Source organism: Dendrobates tinctorius, unplaced genomic scaffold, assembly GCF_039654945.1.
Source record: "Dendrobates tinctorius isolate UK_male_01 unplaced genomic scaffold, ASM3965494v1 ptg000145l, whole genome shotgun sequence".
Classification (NCBI taxonomy): domain Eukaryota; kingdom Metazoa; phylum Chordata; class Amphibia; order Anura; family Dendrobatidae; genus Dendrobates; species Dendrobates tinctorius.
In genome coordinates, this window is record NW_027361812.1 from 10,175,057 (window position 1) to 10,198,906 (window position 23,850).

Here is a 23,850-nt window from a genome sequence, read left to right on the forward strand (position 1 = left end):
TTAACTAACTTTAAAAACATTTTACAAAAAAAAAAAATTTTAAATAAAAGTTAAATTACTTTTACAATGGTTGTCTGTCATTTCTTTCTGCGGCGAAATATGTTTACAAAAAAAGGTTAAATAATTTCAAAGGTCAAAAGGTATTCAAAACCTGGTATATAACTGTGGGTAAATTTGACCTTTTTGCCACAGTTGTGTTCCTGGTTGTGTTGGAAGCAAAGTATTTCACCTAAAAAGTTGTGTTTATTGTTGGTGATTTCCTAACAATGTACACAACTTTTGTTAAAAGGTGAAATACTTTGCATAAAACACAACCAGGTACACACCTGTGGCCTAAAGGTAAAAATAGTAAGACCATGACAAGATAGCCAACTTTGGTTGGCAAAGGTATATACTGTTGGTACAGAAGGTACACAAGTTTGGTTAAGGGCACAAATCTTTCACACTCTGTCATCCTGCCAGTGTACTCTGCCTTGAGGTGACATAAAGTATAGTGCAAAATTGTCCCTCATTACTGAAACCGTCACAGAACTTCTAGTGGTAATGTCATGGTAATCTTGCAAGGTGGTTTCTTCAGAGGTGTCCTCAATGGAAATGGGTTCCTTGCAGATAACAAAATTGTGGAGTACCACGCAAGCTTTGATCACCTCGTCCACATTTTCTGTCTTGAGGTTGATCGCAGTCAATAGGACCCGCCATTTGGCTGTCAGAATACCAAAGGTACATTCAACCATTCTTCTTGCTCTTGTGAGGCGGTAATTAAAAATGCGTTTTGTTCTTGACAATCCTCTGCTAGATTTGACCCGGAACCACAAGAATCTTGTTCATAAAAAAACCCGGTTATGGTGGACTAAGATCTCTTTGGATAACTATTTGAGGTTGAAAATTATTCCAAGGGGCTTACGTGTCCAATTATTTCCATCCTTTGAATTGGATGATGAGGTGCTTCTTAAGAAATGGGAAGAATGTGCAACTAATTGTTCTCTGTCTTTTATGCAAATTATTAATGAGAAGAATACTAAATTGCTTGCTGAGATTGATTTGCAAATTGAACAATCGCAAAACTCGATGAGTCAGAAATTCCATAGTGATGAATTGAATTCTTTCTACAAGGACCTTGAGCGTGATCTGAGCAAATGGGAACATGATATTAGTACTATCAAAACAAAGAAATATCAAAGAGATGTTGGCGATTATGAAAACAAAAAAGTGTATCGCTGGCAATTTAAAATGCGTAAATTGGAGAAACCCCTGATTAGGAGTCCTTCCAATGTATCATTATCATCCCATGCGAGTAGTGCATCCTCTAATTCAGAATCTGAACTTGGGGGTTATGCAAATGTGAGAACTAGATTTGGTGGAAGAAGTAATAATCGTGATTACAAAAAGAGACAAGATATTCACAGACGTAATGATCATCCTAAGGTAATAAATCTTTCAGAACATTGTCTTTCTGATATTCAGATTGATCTTCTTGAAAAGGGTTTAACTTTCTCGCCTGGTACTCCCCTAGACCCATTTACGGCAATAAAGGATGTTCACTTGTTTGCCAGAAAACTGATTCTAAAGCGTTTTCATGAAAAATCCAGCACGAATATAGGATTTGACACTAGGGAAGAGAGAGAAGCATTGGAGATTTTGGAATCCTTGGTGGATGAGAACGGTATGTCTGAGGTTAGTGATTTTCCTCATCATCTTTTTAATAAATCAAAAAAATTTCCTAGCCTCAATATTTGTCCGGCAGTTGATATTTTTGTTAAAATGGTCTCAGCTGACATTGAGAAATTGAGGACTTTCTCCCCTAAAAATAAAAATAGGCAGTCAATTGAAGCTGCCATTAAGGAGCTGAAATCATGGTCAGATGTTACAATTAAATCCGCCGATAAAGGTGGTAACCTAGTAATCTGGCCTAACATATTATATGAGAAACAGGCTATGAAACTGCTGTCGGACAAAAAGTGTTATAAGAAATTAACACATAATCCACTGACGTGTTTTCAAGAAGAACTCAGTGAAATAATTATTAAAGCCTTTGATTTGAATATAATCTCGAAAAAGATGAAAGACACCATAATTGGTATTAAACCACGTCTCCCTACATTTTATTTAATTCCCAAAATTCACAAAAATCCTATTGATCCACCGGGGAGACCCATAGTTTCTGGGAATGGAGGACTTTGTGAATTGGTGTGTCAATTCATTGACCATTATTTAAAACCAATAGTTTCTACTTTGCCTTCTTTCATCAAAGATACTACATCTGCTTTGGGTCATTTTGATGGATTGGATTTGCAGGACAATATGTTGATGGTGACCGCGGATGTGGAGAGCCTTTACACCTCGATACGGCATGAGGATGGTTTGCGTGCAGTATCTTGGTATCTACATTCTAGTAATTTAGAGAAACCGTTGGTGGAGATTTTGATTCTGCTTCTAGAATTTATACTCAAGCACAACTGTTTTACTTTCAATGGTCAGATATTCCTACAGCTCCAGGGGACAGCTATGGGGGCTTGTTGTGCCCCCTCATATGCCAACTTGTTCCTTGGGGCTTGGGAGCGTGACATATTTCAGAGCAACCCAGTGAACCAGATGAATAGAATCCATAAATGGATTCGTTATATTGATGACATTTGGTTCATATGGGAGGGCTCAGTAGAACAGTTGGATTGTCTTATGATGGAACTCAATGACAATTGTTTAAACATTCGACTGACCCATTCTTATGGTCGCAGAATTAATTTTCTAGATGTAGATATCCAATGTATGGAAGATGGCCATTTGGCCACTAATGTATATCGGAAACCCACGTCAACCAATACTCTATTACATGCTGGCTCTTCACATCCGCGCTCAACCATCAACAGTATTCCGATTGGTCAGCATCTTAGAATTAAGAGAATATGCTCAACGAAAGAAACTTTTGATCAACAGGCCAAAGATTTATATTCGAGGTTCCGAGAACGCGGTTACAGTCATAGGGCTATTCGGCGGGGATATCGTAGAGCATGCAATGTCACCAGAAATGAGTTATTATATAAATCTCCTAATAGGGAGATTAATGTCAATTCATCACCTAGACTGATTACTCCATTTAACAATCAATGGGATTCTCTAAAGGGTATCTTCCAAAAACATTGGGACATACTGAAAATGGATCCCATCATTAGAAATTTTATCTCACCAGTACCGTTAGTTACAGCAAAAAGATCTCAAAATCTGCGTGACTTGTTGGTACAAAGTCACTATGAGGGATCTAGGCAAAAATCGATTGGTCAGTCTATTAAGGGCTTTTTCCCTTGTGGACTGTGCAAAGCGTGTAGAAATTTAGTTAAATGTAAGGAATTTTCTAATTTTGATGGATCCCGCTCTTTTAAGATCTTGCACCGCCTTACCTGTTCGTCCTCAGGAGTCATTTATCACGCTCAATGTCCTTGTGGATTGATTTATGTAGGAATGACTACTCGCGAGCTAAAAATTCGTGTTCGAGAGCATGTACGTGACATCGAAAAGGCAAAGAATATGGATTCCATGGACACGTTGAAGACTCTTGCGAGACATTTTAAAGTTCACCATAAATCCGACTCAAGCAAGCTGATTGTTAAAGCTATTGACCAGGTATCTTTGGGCCCTAGAGGGGGGGACATATTTAAAAGTTTATCCCAAATAGAAAGTAAGTGGATATACCGTTTACATTCCATTACCCCCTTTGGGCTAAATGAAAGTTTCGGGTTCAGTTCCTTTTTATAGTATTATATGTGGGTCCTGTGTGTAGTTGGGTTGTATGTTTCTTTTCTATTCTTTCATTTTATTTTGTTTTAATATTTTATGTATTTGATTTTAGTTTATAAAGATTTCCTTCTGACCTCTCTTTCCATTGAATCATCCTCTTCAAGTGGGACGTTCTAAGTAGGGATCTCTTGAAGAATTTTCTGCATCGTTCAAGATTTTCTACTACAGTATATATAATATTATGTATATCACAGTATGGTTAAATAATTTATTTTACTAGATTGTAGCCTACTTTGAATGTATATTGTGGTATTTTGATGCTGCTTTTGTATATTTTGTCTATTTTTTCATGTATTAGTTTTGTATTATATTACTGACTATGCAAATGTATTGATATCCTATTTATATTATATTTTGGTTCTTCTAGATTTTCCCTAGAGTTTATATAATATCGACATTAACTGCTCTGTGGAGTGCGCATGTCCGGCTTGTTCGGGCTCCGACCTCTGATGGGCGGACAATGGGAAAGTGGTGCGCTTGCGCGGTCGTCTTGACGACGCGCCGCCGCTTCTGGTCCGGGTCCGCCCATCTGTGGTCTCCTTCTAGGGAGTGTGACGCCAGCGGTACATGCGCCATGAAGACAGGAAGCAGTGATACGTAATGGGGTTGGATTGCATGATAAATTGGTGACGTGCATATGTTGCTAACTTGTGATTGGCCGTCCAGTATATTTAATACCCACCCACCTAGCCATTAGACACGCCTCCTGACGAAGAAGCGAAACGCGCGTTGGGGCGAGTGGGAAGCCAGCGCCATTACCTATATCTTGTAAGTGTCCTTACCACATTGGTAGTATGTTTATGTATCTGTTTATACACATTGCTCACAGTTGGGCTCTTTTTGCTAAGTGATCACTGAGTGGTTGTGTATATACCCACTGTGGGAAGTACTGTGAGTTCAGTAACATTTGTGCTGTTCTCTTTGGGCTATTTAGCTGTACGTAGCAAATTACATGCCACTCTCTGATCAATATGTGTAATTATTCAATACTTTTATTTATATTTGGTTAAACGGGCAATATAAATATTCAGCTATATGTATTATAGCACATGCCACTTTCTGATCTGTGTGTGTAATTGTTTAATATTTGTACTTATATTTGGTTTAATGGGCACTAGTGCAATATGGCTCCTGCTTTGGATAGCAGTCACCCTTGTGTGTAATTTTTATCCTTGTATTTTTGTATTCAATAAAAGTGTTTATTTTTGGGCAATTTATACTTATTCTTGTTGTTTATGAATCCTCTGCTAGAGTACGGTTTCAAAAGTTGTTCTGACAGCTGGAAGGCTTCATCCCCTACACAGACAAATGGCATAGGTGGACCAGATGTTTGCGGCAGCGGTCTAGGGGGTGGGAACTGGAAGGTGTTTCCATACAGTTTACGCCCCATGGCAGACAGTTTGAAAACTTGAGAGTCATTGGAGCGGCCATAGGCCCCAATAGCAACAGCAATAAATTTGTATTCCGCGTCAGCGATGGCCATGAGGACAATGGAAAAATATTTCTTGTAATTGAAATATTCCGATCCCGATCCGGCTGGCTTTACAATGCGGATATGTTTCCCGTCCACAGCGCCCAAGCAGTTGGGAAACTGACATATCTGTTGAAACTTTTCTGAAATTTCAATCCACCTCTCTGTTGTGGGCTCTGGTAAAAACTCTTCAGCTAAGGAGTCCCACAGTGCATGGCATGTGTACTTCACTATTCCAGATATGGTGGAAATCCCGAGTCTGTACTGGAAATGCAGTGACGAAAGGGATACTCCAGTTGCAAGAAATCTGTGGGGAATTAAAAAACAATCAATTAGTTTAAAATCACAGCATTACATACCAAAACTCAGCTATAACACTTGGAGATACAAACTACCACCAACAAGATTGCAGTGAAAGTGTGCTCTGATGCGAGCACATCCAATAAATGTGGCTTACCTTAAAGTCACCATCAGACGCTCTGCGGGTGAAACGGAGAAGCGGCAATAGGTGTCCGCTTTTCTTATGAGGTGTGCAATGCGCTCCACCAAGTAATCAAAATTCTCCATTTTCATCCTAACATATACAAAAAATTTATCCGAGTTTCGTCTAAGGTCCATGCAGAGTGTAAAATAGACCCCACGCGTCATTCTCTTGGCTGTGATGGGGTGGATCCACAAACGTCGTCTACGATGCCTGATGCGCTGCTGTCTCGCTCTCTCCTTCTCCAGAACAATCACCCTCAAACGATTCGCCTCCGCTGTAAAATACGCCAAATTCTTCAAAATATTTCCAATCACAACATCCATCTTCGCCAGTAACTTGCTCTTCTCTCCAACCTGCACTTTCTCCTCTTCAACCTGTCAAAGAAGGGCTGTAGGTACATGCTATATATAGTTTTTCAGTAGCCAATCCCGTTCGGAAGGCCACAAGGGGCGATTTTAAAAACCGGATCCGGCGTAATCCGTCGAAAAACGGAACAAAAACCGGATGAACCGGATGAGACGGATCCGGTTTTGTCTGTGAAGAACAAGACGGATCCGGCAGAAAAACGGATCCGTCACATCCGGTTTTACGAAATATTTGCCGGATCCGGCGCTCCGGCACGACGCCGGATCGCGCCTGACGCCGAAAACCTGATGTGTGAAAGTAGCCTTAGATATCGGTCAGGCGCCTCTCACACAGCAAAACCAGATCTCACACTTTGCATGGACGAGGGGCAGTACGCCGAAACACAGTGTCTGCAAACTGAGATTCTGGTTTGTCTTTTATCCTAAGTCATGTGACAAGGTACGTTAAAGGGTCGACATTGACTTTTAGGATTGCTACTTCCAATAGTTCTACTCCTCTTCCTCTCTGAAAAGACAGTTTAACTAAATGATACTCACCTACCAGCACCCACTTGAATCCAGTGCAGGCAGCCACAGTAGCTCTAAATGATTGGCGACAGCTGTCAAGTGACGTTGAACAGAAAAACATTTGATGACGCACTGCTCAAGTCACCTGAGCATTACAGCCAATCACTGGCTGCAGCGGTCCTGCAGCAGGGGAATAGTGATACCTCCACTTACTGTGCTGGCACAGCTAACAGAGCAGCCTGCACGGGATCCAGGTGGGTGCCGGTAGGGGATCATCAACTAGTTTGTTATTTTTCACAGATCTGAGTTCCTGGGGAACTCTTCTTTTTGTTTTTTGTTTCGTAAACCCCTCTAAGGACCATTGTGGAGGAACCGCTTCAACTGGAACTCATCATGCCGTCCAAACCACAAGCAACAAGAAACAGAGGCAGGATCCATGCTACAAAGTACGGTTTAACTCTGCTGTTACTGTTACACTTCAGACAAAAAAAAAGAGTAGAAGATTTTCGAAACTGAAAGAAAAATTGTATTTCTTGAAGAAAAATGTCAACTAGATGTCTGTCTCTTGGCTTGATTGACATATATCTCCTAATTTGCTAATTGGGAAAGAGGATCTCTCAAGCCGAAATGCCTGTACAGTTGTCACAAGCTCGTGTATGTGACGATTATATCAATTTTAGGTCACTGTAGACATGTAATGCATAAAACTAGTTTGTGCACCCCACTTATTTTTAGCGCATTCAATTTTGACATAGATTCACATCAGGCTGTTTACGACTGAGAATTGCTGTAAAATGTATAAAACAAGTATACTGCCCATGTGTGATTGTCACCCGGGGTCGGGATAATTATTCCGTTCAGGGCTTCTTAAACAAACAGTCTATGCACCACCTGTTTTTATTTATCTATATGCTTTCTTGGAACTCCAATGTACAATGAGTGAAAACCATTCTTATTAACTGTCTCTGGGGCTTTACATCAGAATTTAACTCTTTGTTGGTGCTCCTGCTAATTCAATACAGTTAAAGTTTAATTCAGCAGCCCTGGAAGAATAATGCTGTCAAACATTATCTGAAAATCATGAGTAAGCGATGAATCGACCACAATGTCACGCTAGCAGAAGATGGTTGGGGTAGTCCAAAGACAGCTAAAAGGACCTCACGATTATGGCGCCCAATCTAATGTGTGTGAGCTTTCCAATTCCTCCCCACAAATGATGTTGGAAAAATAAGGATGGATCAATTTGAAATTAATTTCATGAACCTTTTATTTTGCTTCAGTTAAGCCACCACCAGAGGTGTCTTCGCACAGTGGCTTTCTCCACTCTTCCAATGGAGAGCACAATGCTCGGCCAAGATTTATCCAAGGTGTATGGGCACCTTAAGATGCCAACGTCTTGCATTGTCCTGTTGTATACATGCTAACCATATGGACATTTTCTGGGTCATAATTGGTTTCCCAAATGGTCTAAATGATGTCCCAGCTACCACCAGTCTAAGCTTTTGAAGCCATAGAGGATTGGGCTAAGTCTACCCATTCCACCAACATTTTCACCGAGCAACTCTGAATAATCACATCAGGTTAACCTTTTCCGGTTCTCAATCCTTGATTTATGGAGTTCCTCGGCTGTCCAGATCTATAAAAGAGCATCTTAGTTCAAAATTGCTGTATTGTGTCATGACAAGTAGACTGATTCTCGTCATTTACATCCGTCTTGTGGGCAAAGAGGTTAATCTCAGGTTCAGGTAAACATATTATTCATTTTTTCATGCGCAGTAGAGAATTGTCGTGTGTGGACCTGTTACTGCATTAAAGGGGTTTTCTCATGAACAAGGGCCATTTTAATCGGCATATCTTGGAATAATAATAATTTACACAATTGAATGTGTTTAAAAAAATGTTCCTGTGCTGAGTCCCATGTACCCAAATGTGTGGTGTGGTGGAAACAAGTGTATAATATTCCTCCATTTCTTGGCTACAGGACTGATTGATATGCAGTACAGAGCTATGAATTGTAAATCTGCAGAATATGTTGCCTCTATATAAATAAAGATATTTATTATTAGAATTATTCCCTCTGTCAGTCCAATAGTTACATTATTTTGGTGGTGCCCCTGCGTGATCACCCCTCCATTCAGATGAGGAATATGGAACCTGTTTTGGGGTTTTAATGGTGGGACCCAAAGTAACTATTTGTTCTGCTTGACGATACAACCAGCCAAGTTTTATGTAAAGACCACATAGGCCAAGATGGCAGCGTATGAATGTCAACACCTGGTGAAAAAAATGCTGTTCATACACAAAATTAATAACATGACACATTGACTTAGCGGAAATATTTTGACTATGGCCTTTATTTAAATGATTAACTTACAGAACTATATTAAGCATTTAGCCAAACTCACGTAAAAAATTTGAACACCAATAACTGCAGCTTAGCCAAAGCTCAAGCCCGCCAACCCAAAAGACATGCTGTCTATTCAGCTACCTGAATGACTATCCCCAAGGCTGTGACATGACCTAAATTTTATATATATATCCTGTATTCTCACGGAGCTGCCATGTTGTCCCCTTGTCAGCCAGTAACGACGTGAGCCATGTGCATGGTTTTATATGTTCGGTGTAAACCTTAGACATATATTTGGTAGAATTTCATGCTGACCTACATGACCCTGCTCCTAGCCTCCCAGATTAAAAATGCAGCTAAACCTCAGTTAATGAGTGGCACTGAGATTTGTAGGACTCCAAATTTAGGTCAGTCAGTCTCAATTGAGCCCTTTGTGAGCCAAAACCTTGGTGGTCAGTAACACGAGGAGGGAGGTCATGTTGCAGGGTACTGTCACAATGTCACATAGAACAGACGCTCATAGTTAAGTTGTTGACTTTTCCTGTAAATCGTATATGAGGAGTTTCCAATTTTCCCATTAAACCACATTTAGTTCTGACTCTCAGCTATGGGGAAATTTTAAAGTTCGGTTTTTAGTATGTGACTCACATAGGAATCAACCCTGACACTTTCTTTTAGCAACAGATCACGTGTCTCACACTGATGGACGGGCGGTGTGGTCTGTCTAAGTTTCAGGTTCGTATATAAACCATTCCTTTATGTCAATGGGAGTATGAGGTTGGTGCAGCTTCTTGAACATTACGGTGTGTTTCCCAGAGTTTTTTAGTTTGTCACTATGGTGTTACTTCCATCACAGTCTTGTGGTGGAAATACCATCTCTCACTGTCATGGCGTGTCATTGTTTTCCAACTGGTTTTGGCAAAGAAAGTAAATTTCCTTGGTGGGGGAACTCTTCTCTGCTAGCCTAGATCCCATGGTAAAATCAGCATTGGTCGCCCGTACTTTAGGGATATGTGGTGGATACGCTGTGGATTTCTATCTAGATATGCAGATGGAAAATTGACAGCTTGTTACAGTAGCAGCAAAGTACATGACATTTTACAAGTTCTCCGATGGACGCTGCATAAAAAATGTGAAACCGAAATGGAAATGCAGTACAGATTTTCAATCCACAGCCTGTCCATGTATGCTGTGGTTTTTTATTCTAAAATTCACCATTTCCAGTGCAAAGGGTGGATTCTATGAAAATATCTCACCAACCTCAATGCCAAATCTGCATGCAACTATTGTGGATTTTGCAGTGCATTTTCTTGCTTATTTGTATCGGTTTCACAATAAAAGTTAAAAAAAAAATTAAGGGTTCGGTACCGGTTTCACACGTCCTGATATCAGTGTCTGTGTGTCCTTGTGTGTAATACTTGCGGCACACGCGTGGCAACCATGTGCTGCCCTTGTGCCGCATCAGTACCACACGTACCGGCGACTGAGAAGCAGTGGTGCAGTTAGTGCTGTTCCCCAGCACCGGGTGCTGAAGACGGCTTACATCATTCTCCCCTGCTTTGCCCCGGAGATCAGCGAGAACAGAGGAGAATGATGAGAGTTATATTCAACTGATAACAATGACAGCAGGCGGCAGCTGATGGGACTATTGCTTCCATCAGCCTACACCTGCTGCCGCTAATAACGTTGAAAGCAGGGGTGGCTGATGGGGGTATTCATCAGCCGCTGGCTACGCTATAAATAAATAAACCGGTATGGGTTGTCCTGTATTTTCTATAACCAGCCAGGCAAGCTGTTTTTTTGTTTGTTTTTTTAAATTATTTAAATAAATAATTAAAAAAAAATGAGTGGGGTCCTCCCCATTTTTGACAACCAGCCTTCCTAAAGCAGACAGCTGAGGGCTGGTATTCTGAGACTGGTAAGGAGCCATGGATATTGACCCCTCCAAGCATAAAAATAGCAGCCTACAGCAGACCAGAAAAGGCACATCTGACAGGGAGTAATAGTCCCATCAACCATCGCCTGTTATCGCTTGAATATAACTCTCATCATTCTCCCCTGCTCGTGCTGATCGCCAGCAGAGCAGGCAAGAATGATGTGAGCCGTCTTCAGCACACGGCGCCAAGGAACAGCACTAACTGTACTGCTGCTTCTCAGGCGCCGGTACGTGTGTTGTGGTACCGATGACACATGGATGTCATCCGTGTGTCATCATTGTGTACATGTGTGGGACGTTTTGCGTCCCGTGCTGCTAGTATCAACGGACATGTCAGCGTATTTTTCCTATGAATACATGGTCCTTGGAAACACAGGAACATGTGCACAGACCCATTCACTTGAATGGGTGTATGTGTGTAAGTATCTCCTGTGCGTGTGAAAACTGTCACCAAACGTACCGGACACGCTGTCGTCTGAAAGAGGAATTGGCCAGTTGAAAAGCGATTGACTGTTCTCAGGGAGAAACAAAATAATTATCTTGTAGTTATGATACCTCTTACAAGGGGCTGCTGATAAGTCTTTGGCTTTACCCAGAAAGAAACGAGATAGGAAGATGAAACTTTACATTTATTCCATATAATCTCCACTGATGTCAACACACTTCTTACATCGGTATTCCAACTTCTGTAAGCCTTGCAAAAAAGAAGGATTTTGGTTATGCCTCAAACCAGGCATCTGTAACAGCCATGGCATTAGAAATGGTGTGAAATTTTGTACCATTTAGGTATTTCTTCAGGTTTGGAAACAGATGATAGTTGGAGTGTGAGTGGAGGCATTGTCTTGCAGGAACAAGCTTCCTTTGGACAGCGTGCCGTGCCTTTTGGCCTTCAGAGCTGCCTTCAATTGGTCCAGAAGTTCAGTGTCATACCTTGCATTGATGGTGGAACCCTTTTGAAGGTAGTCCACTAGCAGCTTGCCCTTCTTATCCCAGAACACAGACGCAATCACCTTTGTGGCTGATTTTTGCACCCTGAACTTCTTTGGATGAGGAGATCCACTGTTCCTCCGCTCTTTTGACTGCTCCTTGGTTTCAGAGTCATACAAATAAATCCAGGTCTCGTCCATAGTGACCAGTCGATCCAGGAAGTTCTTATCAGTCTGGAAATGCTGACAAATGGACCGGGAAGCTTTCACTTGCATGCTTTTCTGATCTGTTGTCAAACATTTGGGGACCCACTTTGCAGATAGCTTCTTCATGTCCAAATGTTCATGGATAATTACACGAACACGTTCACGGGAAATCCCCATGATGTCTGCTGTTGCTTTAGCTGAAATTTGCCGATTCTCCAGTATGAGGTTGTGCACAACATCGACCATCTCCAGAACAACAACCACTCTCGGTCGTCCAGGATGTTCCTCATCGTTGGTGCTGAAGTGGCCATTTTAAATTTGGCAACCCAGTTCATAACTGTAGAATATGAAGGGCATTGATCCCCCAATGTCTGTGACATATCACCATGAATATCCTTGGCGGACTTTCCTTGCAGAAACAATAATTTAATCACTCCTCTGCTCTCATTTGCAGTGAATATCGCATTAGACTCCGCCATTCGTGTGTTGTAGGTGTAGGGTCGGTGGGCTGAGCTGGGGGGGTGGTCCCTCTTCTTACCGCGCAGAGACAAAACAGAGACAAGATGAAGCAGTTTCTGGGTGCAACAGGTCCAAGTTTATGTCACTCGCCGTCCGTCTGACGGCCTCAGAGCACACCACACTTTCTTTACCTCACGGCCCTCCGTTACCAGGGCCGCTTCTTAAACACCGTACTCTATACTGGGGACGTGTATGCGTACACCGTCCCCTCTTCACTCGTCGACACTCCTGACAGGTCCGTCACTGTGGCCGCCTTAGGCCCGTAAACCAACAGCGCTTCCACTAATCAGTCGTCGTGTCAAATATGGTGTCTCACACCCAATGCCTCGTCCCTTCTGCGGTCCTTCCTGTCAGGACCACCCCCCTGACGTTCTCTCTCCTCAGTCCCCCTGGTCTGGATTCACCTCACAGCGCACAGACTGTAGCAGTCCTCCTGTCACTGGAGCTCCCCCTGGGGACTGCAACCTTCTGGAACCCTCCCTCAGTATTTATAGCTCTCCCGGTCCCCTGTCACTGTCACTGTCACCACGCCCCCCATGACCAACGGTTTCTAAAGCCCTAAGCTGATGTCAAGTCCTTTGCTCACACTCCTCCCTGCCATCTAATGGTCAACCCAAGGTACTGCACGTCCACTACACTTTCCTAGCTGTTTCCCCACTTTAGTAACTGATAACTACCTACACTGTGCAAACCTTTCCTTCTTCACTCTGACTAGTCCGTCCGTCCGTCAGGTCACCTTCCCTACATAGGTACAGCTCTTCACTGAAACAGACAAAGTTATGCATGAAGATAAATCTGGTGAGTTTTAATACAGACTCAGAAGGGAGGATCCCATTAGCTTTTTATCCCACTAACATTTGGCAGACAATTCGTCCATTTTTATGTGGGATGTTAGAATATAGGCATTCCACATAGATGGTGGCTAAGATGGCACCCTTGGGGAGGGGACCTACTGTAGATAGCTTTTTCAAAAGGTCTGTGGTGTCCTGTATATAGCTGTCTGGTTTCTAACCAGAGGTTTAAGAATATTCCCTACCCATCCTGAGATTTTTTCAATGAGTTTTCCCACCTCTGAGATGATTGCCCTCCCTGGGTTGCATGGCTTATGAATTTTGAGAAGCAGATAGAAAATTCCCATCCTAGGATTCTAAGGTATAAAGTACAAAGGTCTGAGGAAAGGTTGGTAGAATTTTTCCACTGAGATAAATCTTTCACAGTAAAATACACCGCACAAAATTTGTATGTAAGAACATACCCAAATATGACAGTTTTAGTCCTGTTGAACTCACATAGAACATTTGGACAGTTCTCAAGCTCCAATCATGACCTTTGCTCCCCCTGTAGTTATTCCCCTGCTTGGTGTTTATTATAGATGTAAGATAAGGTGACATTGTCTTTAATTCTGTGAGACGTGGTCAAGATGTTGAGAGATTTTCCATGGGTATAAGTTGGTGGCATTGTAAGTTTTCTTGTGAAGCCCCACTTGCTTTTTTAGAGATTTAGAAATCCAGGAGCCAGAAAAAAATACATTATAGAAAAAAAGAAATCAAGGAGCCAGGACAAAGTTTTTAGAATAATTTATCTTTTCCAGATCTGTTTCTTTAACTTCCTGCAGAAAAACGCAAGCGGGAGTTTTAAAAAAATGGGTATTTTTGATCAAATATGTGATTATAATAATAATAATAATACATTTTATTTCTATAGCGTCGACATATTCCGCAGCACTTTACATTTCAGAGGGGGCATGTAGAGACGATAGACATTACAGCATAACAATAATCACATACATCATAACAGATACCAAGAGGAATGAGGGCCCTGCTCGCAAGCTTACAATCTATGAGGAAAAAAGGTAGATATGAAAGGTGGGTGGTAACAATTACCCTGATTGTTTGGATCAGCCATAATGTTAAGTGTGTAACAGTACAGACGCAGAGGGCTAATGGATGCATAAAGCATGTGGGAACATGATACGGAGAACCTGGTTACGGTAAAACTTTTGACTGTGCCACTCAGGGATAGATTAGGTTAATGTGTTGAGGCGGTAGGCCAGTCTGAAGAGATGCGTTTTCTGGGCACGCTTAAAATTGTAGGGATTGGGGACTACTCGTATTGACCTGGGACGTGCATTCCAAAAAATTGGCACAGCACGTCTATAGTCTTGGAAACGGGAGTGGGAGGTTCTGATTATTGAGGATGCTAACCTCAGGTCATCAGCAGAACGGAGGGCACGGGTAGGGTGGTAGACTGAAACGAGGGAGGAGATATAGGGTGGTGCTGAGCCATGGAGTGCTTTGTGGGTGAAGGTAATAAGTTTGTACTGGATTCTGGAGTGGATGGGTAGCCAGTGTAAGGACTGGCACAAGGTAGAGGCATTGGTGTAACGATTGGCGAGGATTATGATCCTGGCTGCAGCATTCAAGACAGATTGGAGGGGGGAAAGTTTGGAAAGAGGGAAACCTATTAGAAGAGAGTTACAATAGTCCAGACGAGAATGAATAAGAAGAAACAGTAAGAATTTTTGCGGAGTCAAAGGTAAGAAAAGGTCGAATTCTAGAAATGTTTTTGAGATGCAGATAACAAGAGCGAGCCAGTGATTGGATGTGGGGGGTGAATGAAAGCTCGGAGTCAAGTATGACCCCAAGACAGCGGGCATGTTGCTGGGGAGTAATAGTGGAACCACACACAGAAATGGCAATGTCGGGTATAGGTACATACATTAGTAGAGGGAGGAAACACAATGAGTTCAGTCTTTGACAGGTTCAGTTTCAGATATAGTGAGGACATGATGTTAGACACAGCATTTAGACAATCGCTGGTGTTTTCTAAAAAGGCTGGCATGATGTCAGGAGAGGAAGCATATAATTGGGTGTCATCAGCATTGAGATGGTACTGGAAACCAAATCTACTGATTGTATGACCAATAGGGGCAGTGTACAAAGAGAAGAGGAGGGGGCCTAGAACCGATCCTTGAGGAACCCCAACAGTAAGGGGAAGATGAGAGGAGGAGGAGCCAGCAAAAGATACAGTAAAGGAGCGGTCAGAGAGATAGGAGGAAAACCAGGAGAGAACGGTGTCCTTGATGCCGATGGAGCGGAGCATAGTGCGGAGGAGTTGATGATCCACCGTGTCAAACGCTGCAGAAAGGTCCAAGAGAATTAGCATGGAATAGTGACCGTTAGATTTAGCTGTTAGTAGATCATTAGAGACTTTAGTGAGGGCAGTTTCAGTAGAGTGTAGAGAGCGGAAACCGGATTGGAGAGGGTTGAGAAGAGAGTTATCAGAGAGATAGTGGATCAGACGGAAGTGGACCAGGCGTTCCAGGAGTTTAGAGATGAAGGGAAGATTAGAGACAGGTCAATAGTTAGCGGCACAGTTTTGGTCGAGGGATGGTTTTTTAAGTAGTGGATGTATGATGGCATGCTTAAATAAGGAGGGAAAGATACCAGAAGAGAGAGAGAGGTTAAATATTTTAGTTAGGTGAGTGGTGACAGCAGGGGAAAGGGGCTGGAGCAGATGTGATGGAAATGGGTCACTGGTGCAAGTGGTTGGGCGAGAAGATGCAAGGAGCCTGCTTACTTCTTCTTTTGTGACTGGTTCAAAATCAGAGCGTGAGCTAGATGCAGTGGGGGAGGAAGGACAGTGCAGGGTATGAGATGATTGGGAGATAATTATCTGTCGGACATGGTCAATTTTTTCTTTGAAGTAATTGGCCAGATCGTCAGCTCGAAGCTCAGTGGTTGGGGCCTGCACTCTTGGGTTGAGCAGGGAATGAAAAGTGTCAATCAAATCAAATCTATCAATCAAATCAAATCAAATTTATTATTGCCAAGTACATATTACATATATACAAGGAATTCTTTGTGGCAAAGAGGCAACATAATATATAACAACAGATACAACAAGTAACATCTAACAAGACAGATACAGTATATAGTCTACACATGACGATTTAATTGTTGAACAGAGAGTGGATAGAAGCTGTTCATATGGCGGTTGGTGCTGCATTTGGGGACTCTGAAGTGATGTCCTGAAGGGAGTAGTTGGAATGAGGAGTGTCCCGGGTGAGAGGGATCGGATGAAATTTTCAATGCGTGGGATCGAATACTCTTATCATAAAGATCCTGGATTTTAGGCAGGGGGGAACCTATAATTCTCTCTGCTGTTCTGAAAGTCCTTTGTAAGCGGAGTTTGTCATGCGCAGTGGCTCCCCCATACCAGACTATCAGAGAGGAACAAATCACAGATCTGATGACAGCATTAAAGAATAAGATCAGCAGATTCTTAGACAAACCATATCTTTTCAGCTGACGCAGGAAGAACATCCTCTGTTGTGCTTTTCTTATAACAGCATCCACGTTTTTCCCCCATTTAAGATCATGAGAGATGATAACACCAAGGAATTTGGTCTCTATGACCCTAAGAACCACTTCGTCATGGATGTAGATTGGAAGTATCTCATGTTGATCTTTCCTAAAATCCACAACCATCTCAGCAGTTTTTTTTAGTGTTGAGTACAAGATTATTGGCTTTACACCAGTCACATATTCTTTCCACCTCACTCCGATACAAGTCTTCAGCATTTCCCCTGATGAGACCAATCAGTGTCATATCATCGGCAAAATGTCAAAGAGACGTTTCGGGTTATTGGACAGTGAGGTGATGATGGTGTTGAAATAGGTTTGTTTGGAGAGGTGAAGGGCAGTGTTGTATGATCTAAGCATAAACTTATAATGGATGAAATCTTCGTGTAGATTGGATTTTCTCCATAGACGTTCGGCATATCTGGAGCACCACTGCAGGAAAATGGTTTGCAGGGTGTGCCAGGGTTGTCGCTGTCTGTGTCATGTTGTTCTATGTATAGGAGGTGCAAATTCATCCACTGCAGTTTGAAGTGTTTCATTGTAATGCTTCAGTGCAGAATCAGGACATGAAAGGGAGGAGATAGGGGCCAATGAAGACTGCAAGTTCTTCATAAGTTTCTGGGTATTAATGGCCTGTATGTTTCTATAAGTATGGACAGTGGGGGTGACCTGAGCGGCCTGGCAGTACTTGATAGAAAATCAAAGAAGGTTGTGATCAGAGAGCGGGAGAGGGGAGTTTGCGAAATCATCCACTGCACAAAGCCGGGAGAAGACCAAGTCGAGGGAGTTTCCGTCTTCATGTGTTGGAGAATTAGTAAGCTGCGAAAGGCCAAACGAGGAGGTTAAAGATAAAAGGTGGGTAGCAGATAGGGCGAGGGGAAGAGCAATGGGGATGTTGAATCGCCCATGATGAAGGATGTCACAGGAGAGAAAATGTGGAAGCCAAGTGGCAAAATGATCCAGGAACTGATGGGAGGGACCGGGAGGACGATACACTACCGCCACTCTCATGGAGAAGGGGATGTAGAGTCTGACAGCATGGACCTCAAAAGAAGGGAAGACTAGTAAGGATACTTGAGAGATAACCTGAAACTTACATTTTGGTGATAGGAGCAGACCAACGCCTCCACCTGCTCTTTTGTCTGATCTGGGGGTATGAGAGAAGTGTAATCCCCCATATGAAAGAACAGCAGCAGCGGTAGTGTCTGACTGCTGGAGATGATTGTAGATAAGATGATAGATGTCATGAAATGCTTGGGGATATTTCCCATATGAAGATGGTTTTAATGTATAAGGTCCAGGCTGAGGCAGATACGGACATTTCAAGACACACAGTACAATTTAACAGCAGTTTCTCTGTGCATTATGTACCTATGGTCCCATCTAATGCTCTGCTTTTCCTTACATTCCAGTCTGCAAGATTACAAGTCACAAGAAATGTGAAGGAAAGGTGAGGTTCTTCTCTGATCATTTGTTGATATTTTGTCCTGTGATTCCCATTTGTGATGTAGCATTTGGGGCAAAAGAATGTGCAAAATTTGTATAACGTGGCTGCTCTAATAGCAGGTGGATGATCTTCTGTACTAGGCCAACTGCACATCACACGGGTTGTCTAACTTGTACATCTGGTGTTTGAACAACTTTCAAAGCCAGGAAGACCATCATCATCTAAAGGCTGACATGAAGTTAAAAAAAGGATCCAGCACAATGAGTTTTTCCTGTCTGATCTTCTTGTCTTCCTGGAGGCCACGTGAGGTGCCATCTAGCCACCTATCTCAGCCTGGTCCACAGAAGTAACATGCATATGCATAATATACAGCTTTGAGGATTTTTTTCTAGCAGGTGCTGAATAAATTACCTGAAAAAATAATTCAAAACACACTTGAAATACTCTTCCTATTAATGTCTAGGAAAAACTTTAAACAACTTTGCCGTTCTTATGTTCAGTCTTTTGACTGTTTTTTGCTCCTCAGGGTGTGAAAATCACCTGATAGTGGAAAAAAAATTGCATGTGACCTCTTTGAAGCAGATCCTGATGGAGTCCGCTCCAAACTAGGCACTGTCTAATGAAAAGTCAGCTAAAAATGCTGTGGGGAACCTTCCAAAACTCTTCAAAACTGCTTCAGGAAACACTTCAGAAAAAGAAAAAGTGCTCCAAATAAGGAACATTTCCCCTTTGCTGGCTTTTTAGACATTTTTTGTGGTGTCTTTGCCATCAGCATCGTTTTCTTTTAAACTTTACATATAAAATAGTGGTGAGTTCCAAGTGGAAGCCACTTGAAAAATGGTCAGGTGACTTCTTTCAGCCGTTTCACGACTTTTGAAGTCTGAAGTGTTGAAAACAGACAGAACACATGAATAGCAAGTCGTTTTTGACATGTCAGGTCATGTTAATTCTTTGTTTTTTTTAGCACCTTTTCAGGTGGGTTGCAGTCATAATCCGTTTTAAAAAGACGTCTTTTTTTGTTGCATTTTTGGATTAAAAACTCTTTAAAAACCCTAAGTTTAGTTTGGAGAGTTGGAGGGTTTTTGCTCCAAAAACACAGCAAAAAAACTCAGTGTGTACACACTTTTTGGGAGTGGACATACTGAGTCTTTTTGCTGAGTTTTAGATCGGAAATGCTCCCAAATCCTACTGAAAAAAAACATTTCTGGAGCAAAATCTCTGCAAAAAAACTCATTGTGAACACACGCTCTGAGTAATAAGTAATCAATTTATAGGGAAAGCCTGATACCGTCCATGATTACCCCTCTTGCAGGGGGTACTTGTAAGATTTTGAAGAACAATTTTGGATAGCTGACACTTTTAATTATCAAGTTAATATATGCTGTGCACATTTCACAGTAGGTTTTTTAAGGAGATTTTCATCCCTATCACTCACTCAGGATGAGGTGGAGTTTCTGGACATTCTTTTTACAGATAGTTGCTGTGAAAGGGTCTCCTGTCCAAACTATGGGTGGAGGAACCCTGTCTGCCCATAAACCTGCGTCCATGGGAATTATGAACTCACCTACTAGATAAAGATCCTTTGTGGCATCTCTACAGGAGTCTTGTATGTTGGTTTTCCCAGGACCGTCTATATATAAATTTGAGCCCTGTGAAGTTTCAGCTCACCTACTATTAAGCCAAAGTTTATTCACGCTGCTGGATAAAGATCTTTTGTGGGATCTGTACACGAGACCCCTTGGTTTTCCCAGGGCTGTGACTGCGAATGTTTATTCTTCAATACATTGGCCTTGTTTTCACATGTATTTAGAGGATTAGTATCAGTGGGATCCTTAATCTACGGTAATTGCTTTTAGATATAAAAAAGATCAAAATACACCCAAAAGTGACACGAGGTTCATAGGGCACAGAATTTTAGCTTTTTAGATTTTAGCTGGTTTATTTGAGATATGCTATATTTCCTTCTCCAAATTATTAAGTTGTATCTATAGATTTGGGAATAACTTACTGATCATGGGGTGTCGAAGGAGTGGAACTCCCAACATTCAGCACATTATCCCCTGTCCCATGGAGATGGGATAGCTTAATGTTTTAGGAATTGTCCATTTTCAAGAGCCAATGGCCTGTGTGGGGTATTGAATTTCCCAATTTTAGGTACATTTTGTGTACTAATACAATTTCTATGTATAATATAGTCTAATTGTCTTCACTTTACACTTGAAGAAGCCCCATCAGCTCTCCTGATTTACTTGTATTCCTAATAAAATGACAATGTTAGGGTATTTTGTCTTCGTACTTTGCATTGTGTTGCCCATCTGTTATTCTGTCTGCAAATGTATGGCTCAATTAAAAACCTGTCTAAGAAGCATGTACCTAAACAGTGTGACGCTTGCACTGTGTGAGGATCTGTAGCACACTGATGAGGGGCAGTACCCCAAAACACACTGATTCACGTGACAAGGCTTGTTAGAGAGTCGATATTGTCGATATTGGCTATTAGTATTTATACTTCCTATAGGTGACACTTGACTTCTAGTCTTCTTACTCTCTGAAGAGACAAAAGCGTAAAAGTCTCCTCACCTAGGCATGTCAGGCTTGACATGTCACTCTGTGCAAGGAGAAACGTAACTCCTTGGATCCCGGTCAGATGCCTCTCACCCAGCCAAGCCAGATCTCACACTTTGCACTAACGAGGGGCAGAACCCCGAAACACAGTGTCTGCAAATTGAGATTTTGGTTTTGGCTTTTAGTTATGTGACAAGGCTCGTTAGAGAGTCGACATTGACTTTTAGGATTGCTTCTTCCTAGAGGTGGACCTAGTTTTTATAGTCCTCGTTCTCTCTGAGGAGACAATTTGCAGATCTGTAGTGACACACACTAGTGTATGGGCAATAGTCATGGCCAGTACCATACAGGGGAAAACAATCCCCCATACACATTAGATGGCCGTCTACCGAACGATGCTACGGCCGAATGTTTGCCCAAAAACCATGACAGCCAGCTCTCTCATTCACTGGAGCGCTGGCTTTTCCGAGCTCTATTGTGTGCTCTATGAGAAAGCTGCTGCCTGCCATGTCGGCCGGTGACTTATTTCCAGGAAAACAATACGATCGGCAGTTTGAAATAGGACAAGCCAGATCGATAGCTTCTCGATAATCAGTCAGGCAGCCGGCACAAACAACCACATTAGATTGTCTGACGAACCTATTCATGTCGGCGAGTTCGGCCTATATTAGTCTATGTATGTGGGCCTTTAGTCAGTGGCAATTGTCTCATTGCCCATTAGTCTTGTTGTCTTCTGTCGGTCATTTGGATTGTTTCCAGTGATCTGATGTGTGCTTTCTAGAACTGATCACATATCTATGTTATATCTTATAGCAATAAAATGTTTAAAAGAAATACACCATATTGAATAAAGTCAGTATGGAGGAGACACGTCTTATGGAGATACGTCTTAACCACTGAATTCAGGGTTTTCATTCTGGCCCATTACCATAGGTGTATAAAATCTGAAGAAAAACAGATTTTGCCAGCTCCAGTTTGTATGTTCTGACCAGACATTTGACAAATTCTTCGAAAATAGGAAAGAAAATCCAGCTTCAATAAAAACTTGTCATTTATTCATATCAAAAAATTAAAAGTTGACAATTTCATGTAGCATAAAATCCATCAGAAGGGAGAAGGGATACAGAGGAAAAATGTCATTAGATGGGGGACATTTTCTTTCCTCGAATAAAATGTAACCCTTCACCATGCCGTATGCTGAATATCTCATCTAAAGAGCACATTGATTCACTGATACCAACATGGTCCTGAAATAAGATGTCACCAAAGTAACAAGTCAGTTCATGACAGCTCTTACTTTCTATATATTTCACCACCAATTATGAGTGGTATTTTAGATGAGTGGAGGAGCTGCAGCAAGTCATGAAGTGGAGACAACCTAAATTTATATAGCAGAATTGCTTAGTGTTGAAAAACATAATCCATAAAAGTCTCCAATGCTCTGATAACCCCATAACTGCAGCCCCAAACCTCCCCTGTCATTAACATTAGCACAGAAACAGTGCACCAGGAGCTTCATGACATGGGTTTCCATTGCCAAGCAGCTGAATGCAAGCCTTACATCACCAAGCACAATGCCATATGTTAGAGTGGTATAAAGCAGCCATCACTGGATTCTAGAGCAGATAACATATGTGAATTATTGATGGATTGCGCTTCTCTACATGGCAGTTGAATGGACGAGTCTGGGATTGACAAATGCCAGGAGATCGTTACCTGTTTGACTACAATGGGACAAATGTAAAGTTTAGTGGAGATTGAATTTCTATGGGGATGTGTCACGTTTCCGCCAGACTTAGGGCCTGCTGCTTCGGTCGCGGCCTCTAGGAGGCGCCGGACCGCCACTTTATCGTCAGACTCAGGGACGGCTGTTCCTGCCTCGGCCACTGGACAGGGCCGTGGTTCTGTCACGTCAGGCTCAGAGCCTACTGTCCTGGCTTTAGCCTCTAGGAGGCGCCGGTCTGTCACGTCGCCGTTAAATTCTGGGTCTGCTGCTCCTGTCGCGGTCACTAGGAGGCGCCATGGCTCGCCCGGGAGTTATGGTGCTGACAGAGTAAGGGCACCTGCGCAGGCATCTGGTGGACGCAGGCTCCACCCCTCTGTCAGTCATCAAGAGGTTACTGCATCTCCATCTGGCCTGGTCCTGGGGGCGGTACTGATGACATCATCAGTCCAGGAACCTATGAGGGGTGACCTGATCCCTGAAATACCTTGGGACTGGTCTTGCAAGCCGCCGGATATATTCTTGGTTCCCCTGTGTGTTACTGTGTGAATTGCTTTCTGACTGACTGACTTTGGCCTGGACTTCTGACTCTCCTTCTGCCTAACGATTCTGTACCTCTGTGAATCTCCTGGTTTATGACTTTCGGCCTGAATCTGACTTTGCTTCTGCCTAACGATTCTGTACCTCTGCTACTCTCCTGGTTTATGACTCTCGGCCTGAATCTGACTCTGCTTCTGCCTAACGATTCTGTACCTCTGCTACTCTCCTGGTTTATGACTCTCGGCCTGAATCTGACTCTGCTTCTGTCTACCGTTTTTGTACCATTGCTGCCCGACTGGTTTAGACTCGCATATCTCCACGTTTGTGTCCTGTATTGGAACACCTTTCTGGCGACCGTCCTGCTCTGGTCACTGCTCCTATTCAGACAGCGCCTCCTGGGCTCTGCTATAAATCCAGATCCCTGTATAGGGGTAAAGGGTATCAGTGTTTCTCGGGGTGTTGCCTGGCTGCAGCCCAGACCCGCAGGCGGACGTCACATTATATCCGGCCATATAAAAAAAAACTGCTTCTTGTGTATATATCCAGCATATACAAAAGCAGTCTCCCTGAATTTTTTTTTTCTCTCCCTTCTTCTGACTGAGCTGATTTCTGGCCTAAACACCTGGTTCAGTGCACAGCCTGAAGGAGCACTTTCAT

At 42.4% G+C, this 23,850-nt stretch overlaps 1 protein-coding gene across 1 annotated transcript in view; it reads left to right on the plus strand.

The window, feature by feature from the left end:
- Nucleotides 1-23,850, plus strand: part of TNS2 (tensin 2) — a 256,747-nt gene that overhangs the window by 109,996 nt on the left and 122,901 nt on the right. The window contains exon 3 of the mRNA XM_073546168.1: nucleotides 18,331-18,368. Coding sequence (XP_073402269.1) covers nucleotides 18,331-18,368 — 38 coding nt within the window. The remainder of the gene's footprint in view (nucleotides 1-18,330; nucleotides 18,369-23,850) is intronic.